General features: G+C 47.8%; 1 protein-coding gene across 2 annotated transcripts in view; it reads right to left on the bottom strand.

Annotated features, from left to right (window-relative positions):
• Positions 1-20,107, bottom strand: part of GATB (glutamyl-tRNA amidotransferase subunit B) — a 97,133-nt gene that overhangs the window by 36,746 nt on the left and 40,280 nt on the right. For both annotated transcript variants that reach the window (XM_052654689.1, XM_052654690.1), the window contains exons 6-9: positions 9,160-9,273; positions 5,719-5,803; positions 4,822-4,866; positions 2,366-2,555 (exon numbers count right to left, since the gene is read on the bottom strand). In XM_052654689.1, coding sequence (XP_052510649.1) covers positions 2,366-2,555; positions 4,822-4,866; positions 5,719-5,803; positions 9,160-9,273 — 434 coding nt within the window. The remainder of the gene's footprint in view (positions 1-2,365; positions 2,556-4,821; positions 4,867-5,718; positions 5,804-9,159; positions 9,274-20,107) is intronic.

Below are 20,107 nucleotides of genomic sequence, written 5' to 3'. Positions count from 1 at the left end.
CCAGTAGTCATGTGTGGATGTGAGATAAAGAAGGCTGAGCACCAAAAAACTGATGCTTTTGAACTGTGGTGCTGGAGAAGACTCTTGAAAGTCCCTTGGACTGCAAGGAGATAAAACCAGTCTATCCTAAAGGAAACCAGTCCTGAAATTCATTGGAAGGACTGATGCTGAAGCTGAAACTCCAATAATTTGACCACCTGATGTGAAGAACTGACTCATTAGAAAAGACCCTGATGCTGGAAAAGTTGAAGGTGGGAGGAGAAGGGGACAACAGAGGATGAGATGGTTGGATGGCATCACTGACTCAATGGACATGAGATTGAGTAAGCTCCGAGAGTTGGTGATGGACAGGGAGGCCTGGCGTGCTGCACTCCATGGGGTGGCAAAGAGTCAGACATGCCTGAAGCGAGGAGCCGACTCAGTGGAAAAGCCCCTGAAACTGGGAAAGACTGAGACAAAAGGAGAAGAGGGTGGCAGAGGATGAAATGGTTAGCTAGGATCACCAACTCAATGGCCATGAATCTGAGCAAACTCTGGGAGACAGCGGAGGACAAAGGAGCCTGGCGTGCTGCCCACGTGGTCAAAGAGTTGGACACAACTTACCGACTTAATAACAACAAACGACAACAAAACAAGGCCTTAAACTATGAAAAAACCAGAAACTCACTCACTTGCCACCATCCGCAAACATTTCTCCAAGGCCTCTGCGGCTGAGGCGCTTGAAACACACAGAAGTGGAGCCTGGGACACAGACATGAACATGTGTCTGCTTCAGAGAACTTGCTGGAGGTGAACACTATCTCTGGGGCTGAGAAGCCTCGGTTTGTGTCCTCTTTCATCCTTACAGAATTTGGCAAATACATTACAAAATGCAGGACCAGAACTTAGCATTCAGTGTTCATTCTGAAGTTGATTTCAAGTGGGCTGGAAATTCAAGATGGTGGGGAAGGTGTGTGAGACTAAAATTCGGGGTTTGTTAAATCAACTTGGGAACAGTGTGTGAATTCTAAGAGGTTCCAGATTAAAAGGTGTTCTGAACAAGCTGCTCACTGGTTCACACACAGGCTTGGCGTTCAGCAGTGCTGACACGGCGAGCGGATGAGACAGTCCTTGCCGGAACAAAACACACCAATTAATAAAGAACTAGAATACACCGACACAATCGCCACAGAGGTGTGGGGCAAGATACAACAGCAGTGCACGGGAGGCGGCGAGCCACTGGGCCTGCAGTGTGAGAAAAGAACCTACCATGTCTGACGCGGTGAACAAGGCTGCCTGTGAGTCTCATACAGACACCTACTACCCTGAAGACTCTTGGGACGCGTGTGTCTTCTCCAGGTCGATCTGACAAAACCGAGTTTTCTATACTCTCTGATTCTTTTCAAATGAGCTGATTTATGGATGATAAACAGACTCATTCATTCAACAAGCAGTCGCTCGCCTACCATGTACCAGAAACGGCAGGGTTTTGTCACTGAAGTGTGTAAATATATGCACAAACATGAATATCCTAACATCCCTGCTCAGTTACCCCTCAATCACAGTGCAACAGCCCAGACTTCCCAGAGATTCTGTGCTCCAGGCGATGAGTGCGGCAGGCAGCCTGTCCCTGAGAGACGCCGCGGAGAACCTCCGCACAGCCTCCCTGACAGACAGGCAGAAGACACCGGTGACGCCACACCCCCCTCACGGATGCCGGGCCACTTTAACGTGGCGTGACCAACGGAACCGCTGAGCCCCGCAGCCCTAGACAGGATGGAAAATCCCTGAGCACATCTCCACGGTGTCAGGTTCGTAACGGCCCCTTCAGAGGTCCCCTCCAAGGACTGAGGCGTTTAGTCAGTTTGCAGCATTTTGTGCGGAATAAACGTTTCTTCTACAGTCGGTAAAACAACTGTCTGCTTTGTGAGAACCCAACTTCCTGCCAGACCCTGGCATGGTTCAACACCGCCAGACATCCAGAAAGCCTACACATTGATTTCCTTTTGTCCTGCAGAGAGACAAGTGAAGAACCATCCGGAACATCCGGACTGTCTTCAAGAAGCCTCCACGGCTGCTGCGAGCAGCTCTGCAAGTATGCACGCGAGAAGTGACTGACCGAGGAGCCCGCCTCGGGGTCTTCAGAGGTGGATCCACCCTAGAGGCTGGTGAGGAAGGCGAGCGCCCTGGTTCCCGGTACAGCGCAGCCGGCGCACTCCACCCGGAGACTGACCGAGGAGCCCGCCTCGGGGTCTTCAGAGGCGGATCCACCCTAAGGCTGGTGAGGAAGGCCAGCGCCCTGGTTCCCGGTACAGCGCAGCCGCCGCACTCCACCCGAGGCCCCCCACCCGCCCGGCGGCCGACCGCAGCCTCTGGCAGGACCCACCAGCAGGGCGCAGCTGTGCTCCGGCAGCATCCCGTACTGTCGCACGAGCCTCTCGCGGGTCACCCGGGGCAGCTCGGGGAGCCGCTCGCGAAGCCTGTCGATGTTGATCACCTGCTGCGGGTCTGCGCCGGAGGGGAGGGACCCTGAGTCGTAGAGCAGCAGCGGGGGCAGGTTGGGCTCCGGCATGAACCTGGGTGCAGAGAGGAGACGGCCTGACTCTCCGTACTGGGCTGAGTTGGAAGAGACAAACTACAGTCGATGTGAAGCTCTGTCTACAGATGCTGCTACAAATAGTTTTTGAAGTCCCACATCAAGTCTCCTGCTTTTCCAGGAACTAGTACTTGTACAAATGTAACATCAGAACCACCACATCCAGCACTCTCCATGCTTATAGACGAGCACTGTGTGAAAAGGGCGCGGCACAGGGTTGATGCCGCCCTGCTGTTTATAGTTATGGATCAACTGCATATTCACAACAAGACACGGATTGGAAAAAACAGAACCAAATAAGAGCAACTTACTTTTTAGGAAGAAAGGTGATTTCACCCACTTTAAAATTTTCAGTATTTTTAGCAGTTTTTATGAAAGGGGAACCTTCTTTCTTGGGAACTGGAATAAATAAATGGACTTCGCTAAATATTGGGTTGGCCAAAAAGTTTGTTCAAGTTTTTCCATAACATCTGATGGAAAAACCCCAAAGAACTTCTGGCCCAACCCAATAAAATGCAGAAGGTAGGCGAGAGGGAGGGATGACTAGGGGAACACAGCGGGGTTTCAGGGCAGTGAAGCCACTCTGTGTGACTGTAACGGTGCACACATGCCATCACACGCCTGTTAAACCCACAGAACAGACGACATGAGGGTGAACCCTAAGGTAAGCTATGGACTTCAGTTACTACCAAGGTATCAATACTGGTTCATCAGTTTTAACAAATTTACCACATTACACACTAACGCAAGATGTTATAAGAGGAAACCTCTGTGTGTGTGTGTGTGTGTGTGTGTGTGTGTGTGTGTGTGTGTGTGTTGGGGCAGGGAGGTATACAGCATACACCAAGAAGTATATGCGAACTCTAATTTCCACTCAATTCTGCTGGCAAACTAAAACTGCAATAAAAAAGTCAATTAAAAAAAATGCGGACGCTGCATCACTGCATCAGCTCTTGTCAAACTAAGGTGTCCTTCCCCTTTTGTCTATTCTAGCATCTAACGTTTTTCCCTCTGCCCATACTTGTCAGAGGGCTTATGCAGAAGCAGGGTTACGCTGAATAAATGGTGGCTCCCAGCTAATAGATCAGAAATGCAAGCAACTCATCACCTCAATGCCAAATCTGTGCTATGAATCAGCCTGACTTCTGAAGGCAAGAGGAAAGCAAAGGGAGGCTTCCCAAACCTCATCTATTAACCCAGGGGAGCAACCTGAAGCGACTGACTCTGCTAAAAGCCAACACCATGCTCAGCGAGAGAGCAGCACCAACACAGCAGGGGCCACACGGGAAAACAGAAGTTTCTTGGGAAGAACAGACTGAACCTAGAGAGAGCACTGTAATGAGAGCAAGGGTGACTCTGGCAGACACATGAGAGGCGTCCTCGAGGTGACGTCCACTCTTGGGGTTTATGAGCTGCTTCCCTCCTAAATCACGATGCTATATTCGTCCCTCATCGACAGCAATGGCTATTCTCATATCTTCCTGCACTTCACAAAGTAAAGTGCCAACCTCTACCACTTTGTTGCTTAAACTTTTAACTTTTGCAGTCTGATAAACAGGGGAAGAAACAAGAGGCTCAATTTACCCTAAGCTAAAAATGTGGAACATTTTTAAAATCTTTATTGAAATTGTTAAAATATTGCTTCTGCTTTATGTTTTTTTGGCTGTCGAGGCACACGGTATCTTAGTTCCCCAATCAGGGGATCATTGTTTCAATGTTTCCTCCTCCCTGCCCAGGAAGGTGAGATCTTAGCCACTGGGCACCACCAGGGAAGTCCCCAAAGCTATTCTTCTCATTTGCTTTGTTTCTGGATCTCATATTAAGTCTAACTTGTTAAACAGTATTACCTGAGATGTGACAGGAATTGCCATTAACATATACAGCTCTTTTTTCTACCTTCTTACAGTCCTTGCATTACTGACTTTGTCACTAAAAGTAAGCACGAGATCAGCCTGGGTCCCCCCTCAAAGGCCATCCTCTCGGCTCAGTTGAACAGCTCTGACGAGGTGAGTGCCTAAGTGTTTTCCAGCCGTTGAATCCTGTCAAATAAGGTACTCCACGGCTCCCAAATCAAAATGCTCTTCCTCTCAGGACACACATAAACCAGGACCCCTGGATCTTCCACCGTGCAAAGACAACAACAGAAGTGGTTCCTAAAAGCCACCCAGGATCTCTGCGTCGGTCTGTAAGTGGGCCTGGAATACGAGCCAAACAGAAAATGGTATTTTGACAAGAGGAGTAACCACCTGTAGTCTTGTTTTCCTTCTTTGTCTCTCATCGGCACGGTGCACCTGTGACAGTTAAATGAGAAAACATTTAAAAAAGCACTGCAGCCAAGGCTGGTATGTATGCAGACAAGGGTTCGCTACCAACAGGGGAACCAGGGGGCTCAAGCTCCTCTGCCTGCTATGGGAGACACTTTCCTGAATACGCTGCAGAAATGATAGTAAAAAAAGACATACGTGTAGCATGATAAGTCAAAAAAAGAAAAAGAAATTGCTTCAATGTTTCCAACATTTAACCAGCTCAAACTCCAGGCTTTTGAAATCTTTCCCCTAGTCTTCTGTTAAGTGTATGAAGAAGTGAAAGTGTTACTCAGTCGTGTCCGACTCTTTGCAACCCCATGAACTGTAGCCTGCCAGGCTCCTCTGTCCATGGAATTCTCCAGGCAAGAATACTGGAGTGGGTTGCCATTTCCTACTCCAGAGGATGTTTCTGACCCAGGGACTGAACCCAGGTCTCCTGCATTGCAGGCAGACTTTTTACTGTCTGAGCCACCGGGGAACAAAGAATCAGAAAGTTAAGACTCAGAGATACTGAACAGATAAACACACCAGCTCCAAGCTTTCTTCCACTTCTAAGCTGAAATGAGCAGGTCTGACAAAATTTAAGGAAGTAAAAATTCTTGGCACAAAGGAGGTAAGCTGGAATCCAGGGAGGGGCCAGGATCTAAGACTCCAAGTCTGTTCAGTCAAGTGAAATCTGTCACTAGCCCTGGAGGGTGTATCACATCCCTGTGGGGTATGGCATTTTCCTAATGAGGAAACCAGACCGCAGAGAAGCTAGGTACCTTCTTCATGGTGATATGGCTGGTCTGCGGAGCCTCACCGACCTGTATTCAAGATGCTGTCATGCAAACTCACCCAAGCTTGTAATCAAACGAGCGAGTTTCATTCAGAATTTCACCTCCATTCTCAAGTTCATTGATTTGCCTCTGAATTTCATAGTCTAAAAAGAAATAGTTTAGTATCATATTTGATTCCTTTATCCAGTTAAGCAATAATTGGAACTCTTTCAATCTTTAGGTCAAAAAATAATCAAGGGAGTTGTTTATAATAATTCTTTCCACAGATGCTGTATTTTTTTCTTCTTGCTGCCATCATAGAAAAATACTGCTGGGAAGGGTCTTTTAGGAAGCTCTGCTCTCTCACTTTTTGAGCAAACTCAGGTTTAGAGCAATTAACGTGACCCAGTCCAGAACACAAGTACACAGCTTGGCAGAAGGGCTAGGGCCAATGCTGAGGACAGGCGACTCCGGACCTAGGACCCTTGCTTATCAAAGAGTGTTTATCCCAGGATCCATGGACAGGCTTCAGGGGGTTCTGGTATCTCCTGGGACTATATACAAATGTGGGTGTGTGCCTAGGCACAGATTTTGGAGAAATGACCCAGAATGTCCACTGTATTTTCAAAGGGATCTATGGCCCCGAATGCTGAAGAGCCGGGGCTCTACGCCATGCCCCCTCACCACCGAACAAGGCAGCAGTGGTGAGCGGAGCACAGCCTCAGCAGCCGAGCTTCTCTATGAAAAGAGCTCCAGCCTTCCCTCCCTCCTTAAAGTGAAAGTGAAGTCGCTCAGTCATATCCGACTCTTTGCGACCCGTGGACTGTAGCCCACCAAGCTCCTCCGTCCATGCGATTCTCCAGGCAATACTGGAGTGGGTTGCCATTAACTCTCCACTAAAACATACTCCTCTTGCCCTCGCCCAAATCCTGACTCTTACTGAGCTGACAAAAAGCAACAAACACCAAGAGGATGGCTAAAAGGCCTGATGTTAGGAGAAAATTGGGGTGGAAAAACTACAGGCTTGGGGACTTAAGCCCGTAACAGGAAAGCTGGGGTTCTTCCAGCCCCAGCCCAACCACAGGTAGAGTTCTGTCTCAGACCGCTGCTCCACAGGGTACTTCATAGGACAACAGAAGGCTAGGGGCAGCCAAAGGCTTCAAACTCATCTGCGGTGAATCTACCTAAAATCTTGTTGCTTGCTTAAGTGCCAATCACCACCTCTTACAATAATGAGCTTCAGGACACTCACCTACAAGGCAAAATGGAACTTTTTTCTGTTCGTTCCAAGCTTCACCTTCACCAACCTGAGCTGGAAGGGTTTCTCCTGGCCCAGACCTTTTGCAGCCTCAGACACATGGACAGTGTCTCCTCTCACAAGCAGAAGAGTCCACCCTTGTTAGCCTGTCCTTATGTGGGACGTTTCCCCTATACATCCTGTATGTCATCCCCTTGACCATCAGTTCAGTTCAGTCCCTCAGTCATGTCTGACTTTTTGCAACCCCATGGACTGCAGCACACTGGGCTTCCCTATTCATCACCCGCTCCTGGAGCTTGCTCAAACTCATGTCCATCAAATCGGTGATGCCATCCAATCATCTCATCCTCTGTCGTCCCCTTCTCCTCCTGCCTTCAATCTTTCCCAGCGTCAGGGTCTTTCTCAATGAGTCAGTTCTTCACATAGGTGGTCAAAGTATTGGGGTTTCAGCTTCAGCATCAGTCCTTCCAATGAATATTCAGGACTGGTTTCCTTCAGGATGGACTGGTTTGATCTCCTTGCTGTCCAAGGGACTCTCAAGAGTCTTCTCCAACACCACAGTTCAAAAGCATCAATTCTTCAGTGCTCAGCTTTCTTTATAGTCCAATTCTCACATATATACATGACTACTGGAGAAGCCATAGCTTTGACTAGATGGCCTTTGTCGGCAAAATAATGTCTCTGCTTTTTAATATGCTGTCTAGGTTGGTCATAGCTTTACTTCCAAGGAGCGAGCATCTTTTAATTTCATGGCTGCAGTCACCATCTGCAGTGATTCTGGAGCCCAAAAAACAGTCTTTCACTGTTTCCATTTTTTCCCCATCTCTTTGCCATGAAGTGATGGGACTGGATGCCATGAGCTTCACTTTTTGAATGCTGAGTTTTAAGCCTGCTTCTTCACTTTCCTCTTTCACTTTCGTTAAGAGGCTCTTTAGTTCCTCTTCACTTGCTGCCATAAGAGTGGTGTCATCTTCATATCTGAGGTCACTGATACAGCTGCGTATCTGAGGCCCTTGACCACGTTAATGCCTTCTTCTTGAAACTGTATAGACTCACAGTGTCTTCATTAAGGCTGGTTGTTTATTTCAGGTTCAGGATAATAAAGTTTTATACAAGACCAGAAAATCTATCTTCCTTCTAATACTCAGCTTTGGCTGGGATGCCACTTTCATCCATCCTCTGCTCTGCGCCCCTTGAAGGATGTGCCTCCACCTCCACCTCCACCCTTCTTTCTCTTTTCCTCTAAGATACCTTTGGTTTTAAAGAGTACTTTCATTCTTCTGAGATGTCACCCCCTCACATTCAGTCATCAACTTCTACGGACCGCTCCAGCTGCTGAGCTTGCTCAGTGCTTCTATTTAATTACTAGCATACATCTGTCCACACTGAAAGAGCCACAGCATGCGCTCCAGTAAGATCACTACTTGGTTACACAGGCCTAGGCAATCTATTCTCTGGTGGGTCAGACAGTAAAGAGTCCACGTGCAATGCAGGAGACCCAGGTTCAATCCCTGGGCTGGGAAGATCCCCTGGAGAAGGGAATGGCAACCCACTCCAGTGTTCTCGCCTAGAAAATTCTATGGACACAGGAGCCTGGTGGGCCACAGCCCACAGGGTAGCAAAGAGTCAGACACGACTGAGCGACTAACACTTTCACTTTCAAGCAATCTGTTAGTTAAAACAGTTAAAAGCAGAAAAACATATGGACCAGTTAGGTCAGACTGTGGCTAATCTATAGCAAATATGACGTCATACAGTTCAGACCGGTTGTGGCACATGGAAAAACAGAGTTACAGAACTTTGCAAATCCTCCCGTAGAGGTGGAGTCTATTTCCTCCCCCTTGCCTTGAACCTGTTTTGAATGGAATGTGCTGGAAGAAATGTTGTGCAAGTTCTAGAGCTAAGGACTGAAGAGGACTTGAGGGATCTGCCTTCATCCTCCTAGAATGCCACCTCTGCCAAATAAGAAAGCCTGGGCTAAGCAAGTGAATGCAGAAAGCCCACATGGGTAAAGAAGCCCAGCAGACGTCTGGCACCAAGGCCCCAGCATGTAAGGTCCTCCTGGACTCTATCTCACCAGAGTGCTGGCTCCCCAGAGTAAAATGAAAGAGCTGAGGCAGGACCAGCAGAAAACCACCCAACCCACAAAACCGTGAAGCTGAGATGTTATCATATAAGTCATTAAGTTGGGTTGGGGGGAAGCCTGTTACACAGAAACAGCTGCTACAAAGAAGTATATGAGGAGCAACAGCTGACATTCACCTATAGCTTTGGCCAAAAATCGGGCACTGTTGAGATTCTTCACTTCGGTTCGAACGCCCAAAGGCTCCCCAGGGCGATGCACAGATATATTGGCATCCACTCTTAACTGGCCCTCTGGAAGGAAAGAAAAAAAGACAACTCTTTAGAAATTCTCTGAGGGAACGTAGTCTTTTTAAGGCAAGAGAGTGCAAGCAATATCTAATTCTAGCTGATGTCCATGGCGCCAGTGGTAAAGAATCTGCCTGCCAATGCAGGAGATGAGATATGGGTTTGATCCTTGGGTCAGGAAGATCCCCTGGAATAGGAAATGGCAACCCACTCCAGTATTCCTGCCTGGAGAATCCCATGGACAGAGGAGCCTGGTGAGCTACAGTCCATGGGGTTGCAAAGAGTCGGACACAACTGAGCACGCGCACACACACACCCGCACGCACAGACACACACACACACACACTCTCAAAGAAGGTAAGGTTGGTCCTGAAGTTCACGGCTGGTACCTCTGCCCACTGACAAGACTGACAGTCCTAAGGCATCTGCAGGATGTGTGCATACGTGTGTAGGGATATTTCTGTGCACTTGTACACAGAAAACAGAAGAAATTCTGGATATACCATCTGGGGAATTCTAATTTCTTTCGTGCCAAATAAGAAAAACAACTTTGTTAAAATGGAGGTTTACTCTGAAGTTTTATTCAAAGCGTCAGAGCTGGGTTGGGGGGAAGGCCTCAGAAATTGTTATGTGATAGCCCTACACTGCTCTCTGAGGGAATGTGGATTTCCAACAGCGATTCCAGGAGATTTACAAGAGAGTCCTTGAGAATTTACAGCTCAAGGGCACAAGCCAGAAACGTGGGCTTTTTCCCCTCCTCCTTCCTCCAGGTACTGTAATAATTTCTTTCTTCTGCAAACAGGACTCGAGTCCTTCCTGACAGCTGTAGGGGTTTGCCACAGCAGACAGTGCTGGGGGTCGGGAGGAACCAGAGACAGCAGCCCTCATTCTAGGAGAACTTTCTTTGACTCTGAACCCCACCCCCATCCCTGCCCACTTTGGAAGCAGTCACCCCTAAGGAAATAGGTAGTTTGCGACCCCTTCTGGTCCAGCCCCCCTCCCTCCCCGTTCTGGCTGTGTCCTTCCACAGGACGGCTGCAACCATTAGCGCTGGACCGCGAGCACAGCCGGCTCCCAGCGCTGGGAGCCCTGCCTCCGCCCAGCACTCACCAGCCCTCCTCTGGTCTTAGCCGCCGTGCCCCTGCACTTTCCGCCGCTCACTCCCTGCCTGCGGCTGGCCCCCACGTGCCCTGGTCATCACTGGTACTGTCCCTCCTTCAACCTCGGCTCAGCCTTCAAGGTCCCACACGAGTGGGACTTTCCCCTCCCCACCCCCACTGGTGCTCCTCCGAGTTACCGGAATACACACTCAGGACCGCACAGGACGGCAGCCTATTCGGAATTCACCTTATCTTTAAGACCAGATGGAAGGCCTAAGAATGGGGCCTTTCCTTCCAAGGACACCATCCCTTCAGTTCTCTCCTCTGTCCACACCAGGGGTTAATTCTCTTCCTCATGGCCCCTGTATGGATATGTATGCAACAGTATTTTTCACTAAAAACAGAACCTGAAGACCTGCTCCCTTGAACTCAATTCTCTCTCCATCATCCAGCTAGTCTCTCTCTGCTTTCCTTTTCAGCAAATCCTCTCAAACAAATACTGTTTGCTTGCTGACACACTGTCTCCATGATCTCACCCTTCAGTCACTCCTGAACCTGTGGCAGCCTGGCTTCTGCCCCCACCTCCCCTAAAGCACCTTGCCAAAGTCGCCAACAGGCCCTGGCCGTCGAACGCCTCGGACACACGGACACAGGGCACGCTGTGCCCTCACCTCACTAGATACACAGGCAGCACGTGACCTACCAGCCCCCTCAGCGGCTGGCACCATCACTCTCCGGGTCTCCTCTGGGCTCCGAACTCGTTTCCACGTCTCTGTCATCTGTTCCCATCCGTGGCGCTCTCTGTAAAGGAGTGTGGCTTTAAACACCACCTCTGCTCTGACGGTCCCTAGACTTCTCACTTCAGCTCAGACCCCCGCTCTGACCTCTGATGTCTCCTTCAGCTCCCTGCGGGGGCGGTTGGGCGCGTCAGTTTCCCTAGCTGAAGAATCTGCCCATCCGCAGAGCAATCTGTCCTCAGCCTCCCGGTGTCAGCAAACAGTGCCACCACCTCGTGCCTCAAGTGTGACCTCTTCCTGCCTCTTGCCTTCTACATCAGCCTATTAACAAATCCTGTTGTTTCTAAAAAACCCCCTCGAAACCACCTATCTTGACCTCTCCATCCTCATGAACACCAGCGCTGCCCACACCAGCACCACCCTCCACTGAACTACTGGGAAGGCTTCTTACCCGGGCTCTGCTTCCACTCGTACCCCGCTGAAACCCACGGTCCACAGAGCAGCCAATGGTTTCCTAAAACATTCATCTGACTCTGTCCTTCAATGGCTTAAAACCCTTCTGTGCCCTCCCACTGTAGCACTGTGGCTTAGCCTTCTGACCTTTTCAGTCTTACCTGAGGCACAGCCCCCTGCTCCTGGCACTCTCCCTGCCGTGGTCTTCTGCCTCGCTGGTGTTAATACCTGCAGGCATAGTCTACACTTTCCCTCACCTCCAGGACGTGGCCTGGGCTCCTGGCTGGATGCTTACCCTCTAGCTGATGCTGGCTGGAACCTTGGAGCAGTCTCCTGAGGTCCTCGCCTTCCAATGGTATCCTTTATCACGGTACCTTCTGTGCTTCCTTAACGCACTTCTCACTACGTGCTATGAGCTAAGTCGCTTCGGTGTGTCCAACTCTTTGTGACCCTCTGGACTGTAATAGCCCGCCAAGCTCCTCTGTCCGTGGCACTTTTCAGACAAGAAGACTGAAGTGGGTTGCCATGCCCTCCTCTTCCAGGGGATCTTCCAGACCCAGGGATTGAACCCTCATCTCTTATGTCCCCTGTACTGGCAGGTGGCTGCTTTACCACTGCACCACCCGGGAAGCCCCACTTACCACTGCAACTATAAAACTACTTCGTTTTATTTGTCAATGTATGTGTCTGTCTCGTGAATACATACTCTCTTCCTCACTCTCTATCCAGAACCTAGAGCTGGCTCTGGCACAAGGCAACTGTTCGATGAATTCATACCCTGGTACTTGCCTGAGGAATCAGTAAGCAGACTGGTCTCACAGTAGGTTCCTGACAAGTTCTAAAGTTCTGTCTGAACAGGACTCATCTACTGAATCATCTGAAAGGCCCATTCAGCTCAAAGGAAAACTTGCCAAGTATGCTGAGCTCTGCCTAACCCCATTTCAGTATTTGGGAGAGAACTTTTTTTGAGCTTTGAGAACCTTGAATAGGACCTCACTTGCTTTTAAAATAACACCATCTCTCACAATTTAGACTTTTAATTTGGAAAAGGAACAAAAGCATGAGTTTCAGTCTCTCCCAGGGAAGATTACACTCTGCAGAGGTCTGAGGGGACTCATTTAGTGCCCTGCAGTGTTGAAAGCGTTCCCTTGCCTGGACTCAAACACAGTACCTAACACGCACAAAAGGCGTTTTACCCAATGAAGATGAAATACCTTTTAAACAAATTAAGTTAAATTGCCTCAAGTCCACAAAAGCCTCACCAGCCAGGTTTGCTTCAGTGCATTCTGCAACACCAGGGGAGGGCCTTCATGAGGACAGTATCAAGCTCAATTTCCACCCTCTAGAAGCAGACATGTGTAACAGCAAGATGAAAAACCCTACCACTGAGCACAATGATATGGTGCACTTACGTGCTATTTTTTCACCCCAAACACATCCACACATGAGAAATATAACACCAGGGCAGAAAACGGTTTCAGTCAACAGCAGCAGCCTGAGGATTTAGTGAAGGTCTGTTAAGCTGTCTCATTCTGGTCATTCATTTCTGGTTTACTCTCCAGAACGCAGATAACAGGGTTTGACAAAAAGTAAGATAAAATAGTGTGACCCAACTTTACTGAAAATATTTCATAAAGCTTATTTCTTTACAATGAGCAGTATTTCTGTAAATGTAATACTACTTATTCGTATTAATAAGCACATAATGTTTAATGAGCACAGGCTATTTGTCAAGACTTGTGATATGTTTTGTGTATATTATCACATTCATTCCCTACCATACAGCGTTCATGACAAAGCCACTTAGATGTCCTTGAGGCGATTCATACCCGACAGTACCCAAACGGAGTTCCAGACTTCCTCCCACAATGATGTTGCTGGCTCGCTCGCCCCACTCTGCTGCCCAGCTCTTATCTGATACGCGGATGACTTCCTCTCCTCTTGGGTTTCTTCCTTTCTCTTTCTGTATACAATTATTTAGCAACTGGTTTTACAAGTGTAGAAAGGGAGGCTCGAAGAAGTCAAACACCTCACCCAGTTTCTACAGCTAGAAGCACAGGACAGGATTCGACCCCAGGTCTAGGACCGTGGCGTCTGAAGCACCTACTCTGCTACCCCAGGTCTCCAGGCTGTTTTCCACAGCAGCGGCCACCCTGTCGTGGCTGGCACCAGGAAGCAGGGGCACGCAGTGCTTAAACAGGAGGGGCTCAGATCCCAGCTCAGTCACTTCCTCTGTGCCCTGGCCACACCACCCAACCTGTAAGCCTCCACTACTCACGTACAACAGGCACAGTAGTAACAGTCTCCGGGGAAAGTAACAGGATTTAAATGTGAAGAAAAATTAATTTTAAAGAATGCTTTCGGAACAGATGAGCATGTTTAAAGCAGCAGGCAGTACGGCCTTGGAAACATTTAGTGTATCGACTTGGGTACATGCTCCCCTTAGCAGACTGCTTGGAGGATCTCAACAGTGGCAAACGGCCACTGAGAAGGAAATGACTTCTGGAACCCAGGCTGAGCCAGTCCACGCTCATTAGCAAAACTATCGGGAACTCACTGAATCACAGCCCGGAGCAATTGAAGCTTCACTGCAAAAGCACGTGGGGGTCCACTGGCGCTCTCCGGGGTGGCCCTTGGTTCCAAGGCCTCAATCTCCACTGGTGACACAGTGCCCTGCGGTGGGGGGACATAAGGACGAGCAGGGGGCTGGGCTGACAGAGCGCTGAGGGCAGGACCCTTGCAGACTCCAGGCGGACCTTCGCTCCCCACAGCACTCAGGACACCCTCACACACGCTGCTGCTGTGCTGGGGGCAACGCTGTTGGAATCATATTTAAAAGCAACAAAAAGCATCATGACGAATGAGATTTAATAAACCCTCTCTGCCTTCACCACCTGATGAGTTCTTGCTGCTCTGGTTTATCTCATAGCAAGGAGCTGATGGGACTCTTTCTCAGCTAACAGGTGGTCTGTTTATTATTCCATAGGTTTGGTGGGAACCACAGTTATTTTGAAAAAGAATGGAAAAATAAAAAGAATTTTTTAACAGCAATAGTGCAAAAATGGATAACCATTCAGCCTGCCCGTATTTCATTTCTGTTCCATGTGTAAAAAGGCAGCAGGAGTAAAAAATCCAGCGTGGAGAGGTCTCTTATTCTAACACGGACCCTCTTTTCTATACACAGACTTGCAGGCAGCTAACCTTTACGCCACTCAAACTCCTGTGGCTCTGTTTATCCAGCCTGTAGCTTAAAGAAGATAGCAAATCAGCAAGTTCCGTCTCCAGATTCAACCCAGACCATGCCTTTGATGTTACACTTTGTTGCCCCTAAGATGTCCTATGTGACAAAGATGACCTTACAGCTTCTGAAGTCCCTTTGTAACATGCAAATAAATGTGTGGCAAGATGGTCAATAAACGGTATTATAATCTAACAGGCAGATGGGTCATCTGCGTCAGTAGTACTTAATGGAACCCCTTGTGACTACCTGAGATGGTTAATTGTGTCAACAGCACTGAGCCAAGGGGAGCCCTGATATTTGGTTAAACGTTATTTTGGATGTGTCCTTAGGGTGCTTCTGAAGGAGATTAATATTTGAACTGATATTGAGTAAAGCACACTACCTGCCCACTATGGGTGGGCCTCATTCAATCCACTGAAATCAAGAACAAAGGGCCCAGTGGGGGTGAAACCAAGGAAGATGCTATGGGGCTCCTGGACAAGGAAGCCTTTCTGTGTCCCCCGCTTCTTGCTTGTAGGGAACAGACTCCCGCCTCCATGACCTTCCCTGAGTTCCAAAGGGCAGATTCAAACAGTTGCTAGTCAGGGAATGAAGGAGATGCATTGACAAAGGAGGGGCAGGCAAGAAACACTAGCCCAGCCCTGGGGCGGGGTCCTGGTTCCACCCCAGGAGATTCACACCACAGGCTCTTTATAAGAACTAAAATCCCCAACAAATGCAAGATGTTAACTATTTGAAGAAGTACTCTTCACTCCAGAGAAAAGATGACAGTTTGATAACCTTCAGTTCAGTCCTTCAGTCCTCTTTGAGACCCCATGGACTGCAGCACGCCAAGCCTCCCTGTCCATCACCAACTCCCGGAGTCCACCCAAACCCATGTCCATTGAGTTGGTGATACCATCCAACCATCTCATCCTTTGTCGTCCCCTTCTCCTGCCCCCAATCTTTCCCAGCATTAGGGTCTTTTCCAATGAGTCAGCTCTGTGCATCAGGTGGCCAAAGTACTGGAGTTTCAGCTTCAGCATCAGTCCTTCCAATGTACATTCAGGACTGATTTCCTTTAGGATGGACTGGTTTGATCGCCTTGCAGTCCAAGGGACTCTCAAGAGTCTTCTCCAACACCACAGTTCAAAAGCATCAATTCTTTGGTGCTCAGCTTTCTTTATAGTCCAACTCTCACATCCATGTGCGACTTACTGGAAAAACCACAGCCTCGACTAGATGGGCCTTTGTTGGCAAAGTAATGTCTCTGCTTTTTAATATGCTGTCTAGGTTGGTCATAACTTTTCTTGCATGGAGTATCTTTTTATTTCATGGCTGCAGTCACCATCTGCAGTGATTTTAGAGTCCTCAGAAATAAAGTTTGCCACTGTTTCCACTGTTTCTCCATCTATTTGCCATGAAGTGATGGGATCAGATGCCATGATCTGTTTTCTGAATGTTGAGCTTTAAGCCAACTTTTTCACTCTTCTCTTTCAACTTCATGAAGAGGCTCTTTAGTCCTTCTTCACTTTCTGCCATAAAGGTGGTGTCATCTGCATATCTGAGGTTATTGATATTTCTCCTGGCAATCTTGATTCCAGCCTGTGCTTCCTCCAGCCCAGCGTTTCTCACGATGTACTCTGCATATGTTAAATAAGCAAGGTGACAATATACAGCCTTGACATACTCCTTTTCCTATTTGGAACCAGTCTGCTGTTCCTGGTCCATTTCTAACTGTTGCTTCCTGACCTGCATACAGATTTTTCAAGAGGCAGGTCAGGTGGTCTGGTATTCCCATCTCTTGAAGAATTTTCCACAGTTTGTTGTGATCCACACAATCAAAGGCTTTGGCATAGTCAATAAAGCAGAAATAGATGTTTTTCTGGAACTCTCTTCCTTTTTCGATGATCCACCGGATGTGGGCAATTTGACCTCTAGTTCCTCTGCCTTTTCTAAAACCAGCTTGAACATCTGGAAGTTCATGGTTCACGTATTGTTGAAGCCTGGCTTGGAGAATTTTGAGCATTACTTTACTAGCATGTGAGATGAGTGCAATTGTGCGGTAGTTTGAGCATTCTTTGGCATTGCCTTTCTTTGGGATTGGAATGAAAACTGACCTTTTCCAGCCTGAAGTTTTCCAAACTTGGTGGCATATTGAGTACAGCACTTTCACAGCATCATCTTTCAGGATTTGAAATAGCTCAACTGGAATTCCATCACCTCGACTATTTTGTTCATACTAATGCTTCCTAAGGCCCACTTGACTTCACATTCCAGGTCTGGCTCTAGGTGAGTGATCACACCATCATGATTATCTGGGTTGTGAAGATCTTTTTTGTACAGTTCTGTGTATTGTTGCCACCTCTTCTTAATATCTTCTGCTTCTGTTAGGTCCATTCCATTTCTGTCCTTTATTGAGCCCATCTTTGCATGAAATGTTCCCTTGGTATCTCTAATTTTCTTGAAGAGATCTCTAGTCTTTCCCATTCTATTGTTTTCCTCTATTTCTCTGCACTGATCACTTAGGAAGGCTTTCTTATCTCTCCTTGCTATTCTTTGGAACTCTGCATTCAAATGGGTATATCTTTCCTTTTCTCCTTTGCTTTTGGCTTCCCTTCTTTTCTCAGCTATTTGTAAGGCCTCCTCAGACAGCCATTTTGCTTTTTTGCATTTCTTTTCCATGGGGATGGTCTTGACCCCTGTCTCCTGTACAGTGTCAGGAACCTCCGTCCATAGTTCATCAGGCACTCTATCTATCAGATCTAGGCCTTTCGTTACGTAGGTAGAATAGGGAAAGGGAGTCCAAAATGGTGGTGGCTAAAAGACAAGGAAGGTGAAAGGAAAGTCCGAGGACCAGAGTGAAGGCTCCAGGTAGAACAAACCGCAGTCCTGGCCGAGCCCAATCTGCACAGGGCAGGCCCAGGGGGAGGAAAAATCATATAAGAGGAGGAGCCAAAGCGCTTTCTCCCTCTCTCTCCCGCATGCATGCGCTCTCTCCCCCTCTCTCTCTCCGTCTCCCTCTCCCTCCCTCCCCCGCCCCCCTCCTCCACTCTCTTCCCTTCGAGTCTTTGGGTTCGCATGCCCTCACGCTTCGAGGATGGATTCTCCTGCTATCTTCTAAATAAAACAGAGCTGTAACACTGATGTGCCTAACAGCTATAACATGGTTTGTCCAAGACCCGAGAGCTGTGACACGCCGAGGGTTTTAATGTTCGTCGCCCCAAATCTCTGTTGTGACGAGACAGAGAACCGAGAAACATACACTCGCGTGGCACCTGAAATCTCTTTCTCACTTCCACTGTATAATCATAAAGGATTTGATTTAGGTCATACCTGAATGGTCTAGTGGTTTTCCCTGCTTTCTTCAATTCAAGTCTGAATTTGGCAATAAGAAGTTCATGATTTGAGTCACAGTCAGCTCACAGTCTTGTTTTTGCTGACTCCATAGTGATTCTCCATCTTCGGCTGCAAAGGATATAATCAATCTGATTTCGGTGTTGACCATCTGGTGATGTCCATGTGTAGAGTCTTGTGTTGTTGGAAGAGGGTGTTTGCTATGAGCAGTGCGTTCTCTTGGCAGAACTCTATTAGCCTTTGCCCTGCTTCATTCTGCACTCCAAGGCCAAATTTGCCTGTTACTCCAGGTGTTTCCTGACTTCCTATTTTTGCATTCCAGTCCCCTATAATGAAGAGGACATCTTTTTTGGGTGTTAATTCTAGGTCTTGTAGGTCTTCACAGAACCATTCAACTTCAGCTTCTTCAGCATTACTGGTTGGGGCATAGACTTGGATTACCATAATAATGAATGGTTTGCCTTGGAGATGAACAAAGATCATTCTGTCATTTTTGAGACTGCATCCAAGTACTGCATTTTGGACTCTTTTGTTGACTATGATGGCTATTCCATTTCTTCTAAGGGATTCTTGCCCACAGTAGTAGATATAATGGTCATCTGAATTATATTCACCCATTCCAGTCCATCTTAGTTCGCTTATTCCTAGAATGTCGACGTTCACTCTTGCCATCTTGTCTGACCACTTCCAATTTGCCTTGATTCACGGACTTAGCATTCCAGGTTCCTATGCAATATTGCTCTTTACAGCATCAGACCTTGCTTCTATCACCAGTCAATCCACAGCTGGGTGTTGTTTTTGCTTTGGCTCCATCTCTTCATTCTTTCTGGAGTTATTTCTCCACTGATCTCCAGTAGCATATTGGGCACCTACTGAGCTGGGGAGTTCCTCTTTCAGTATCCTATCTTTTGCCTTTCATACTGTTCATGGGGTTCTCAAGGCAGGAATACAGAAGTGGGTTACCATTTCCTTTTCCAGTGGACCACATTTTATCAGAACTCTCCACCATGACCTGTCCATCTTGGGTGGCCCTACAGTGCATGGCTCATAGTTTCATTGAGTCAGACAAGGCTGTGGTCCACGTGATGAGATTGATAACCTTGAGAATCACAGAAGCTCATCAGGAGATCACCTGAGGCTAGATTAAAGGAGCAAGGCCCTGCACACACCCAGCTCCTTGTCAGCAACCCCACCCTTCAATTACTGCTGTAAAACTCTTCACCAAATCCTCCCAGGTTAGGACACACAGTGTTGAGGGGCATGAATCCACCTGAAACAGGGAGGTACAACCCTTGAAAGAATGACATAGCCTGAGAAGTCAGCATAATCTGATTAGAACCAAATAGGTCCAAGATGGTGGACAATGTGACTTCCACTAGACCCTGAGCCTCAGTGTATGCTCACTGTAACTCATGAGCAAGCTAAATTATACAACCACAGGTGCCAGGTCAGTTCCCAGGCTGATCATCAAAGACCAAAATGTGAGCAGTGCCCCAATTCCTGGAAATCTCCATCCCTTCCCCAAAATAGTTGGAATAATCCTCCTAATCATTAGCCTATGAAATTACCCAGCTCATAAAAGCTAACTATACCATATTTCAATGTCCCTCTCACCTCATGAGATGGTCGACAGCTGGTCTATGGAATGTGTTTCTCTCTAAATAAATCCACTTCTTATCTATCACTTTCTCTCTCACGGAATTCTTTCTGCAATGAGACATCAAGAAACTAAACCTTAATCTTCAGTGGGCTTTCCTGGTGGCTCAGATAGTAAAGAATCCGCATGCAATGTGGGAAACCTGGGTTCAAACCCTAGGTTGGGAAGATCCCCTTGGGAGGGCATGGCAACCCGCTCCAGTATTCTTGCCTGGAGAATCCCCGTTGACAGGGGAGCCTGGCAGGCTACAATCCATGGGGTCACAAAGAGTCAGATTGAGCAACTAAGAACAGGTAACCTTCATTAAGTCCTAAAA

Source organism: Budorcas taxicolor, chromosome 17 (assembly GCF_023091745.1).
Source record: "Budorcas taxicolor isolate Tak-1 chromosome 17, Takin1.1, whole genome shotgun sequence".
NCBI lineage: Eukaryota > Metazoa > Chordata > Mammalia > Artiodactyla > Bovidae > Budorcas > Budorcas taxicolor.
Note: the sequence above shows the minus strand (reverse complement) of the source record. Positions and strands in the feature narration are given on the sequence as shown.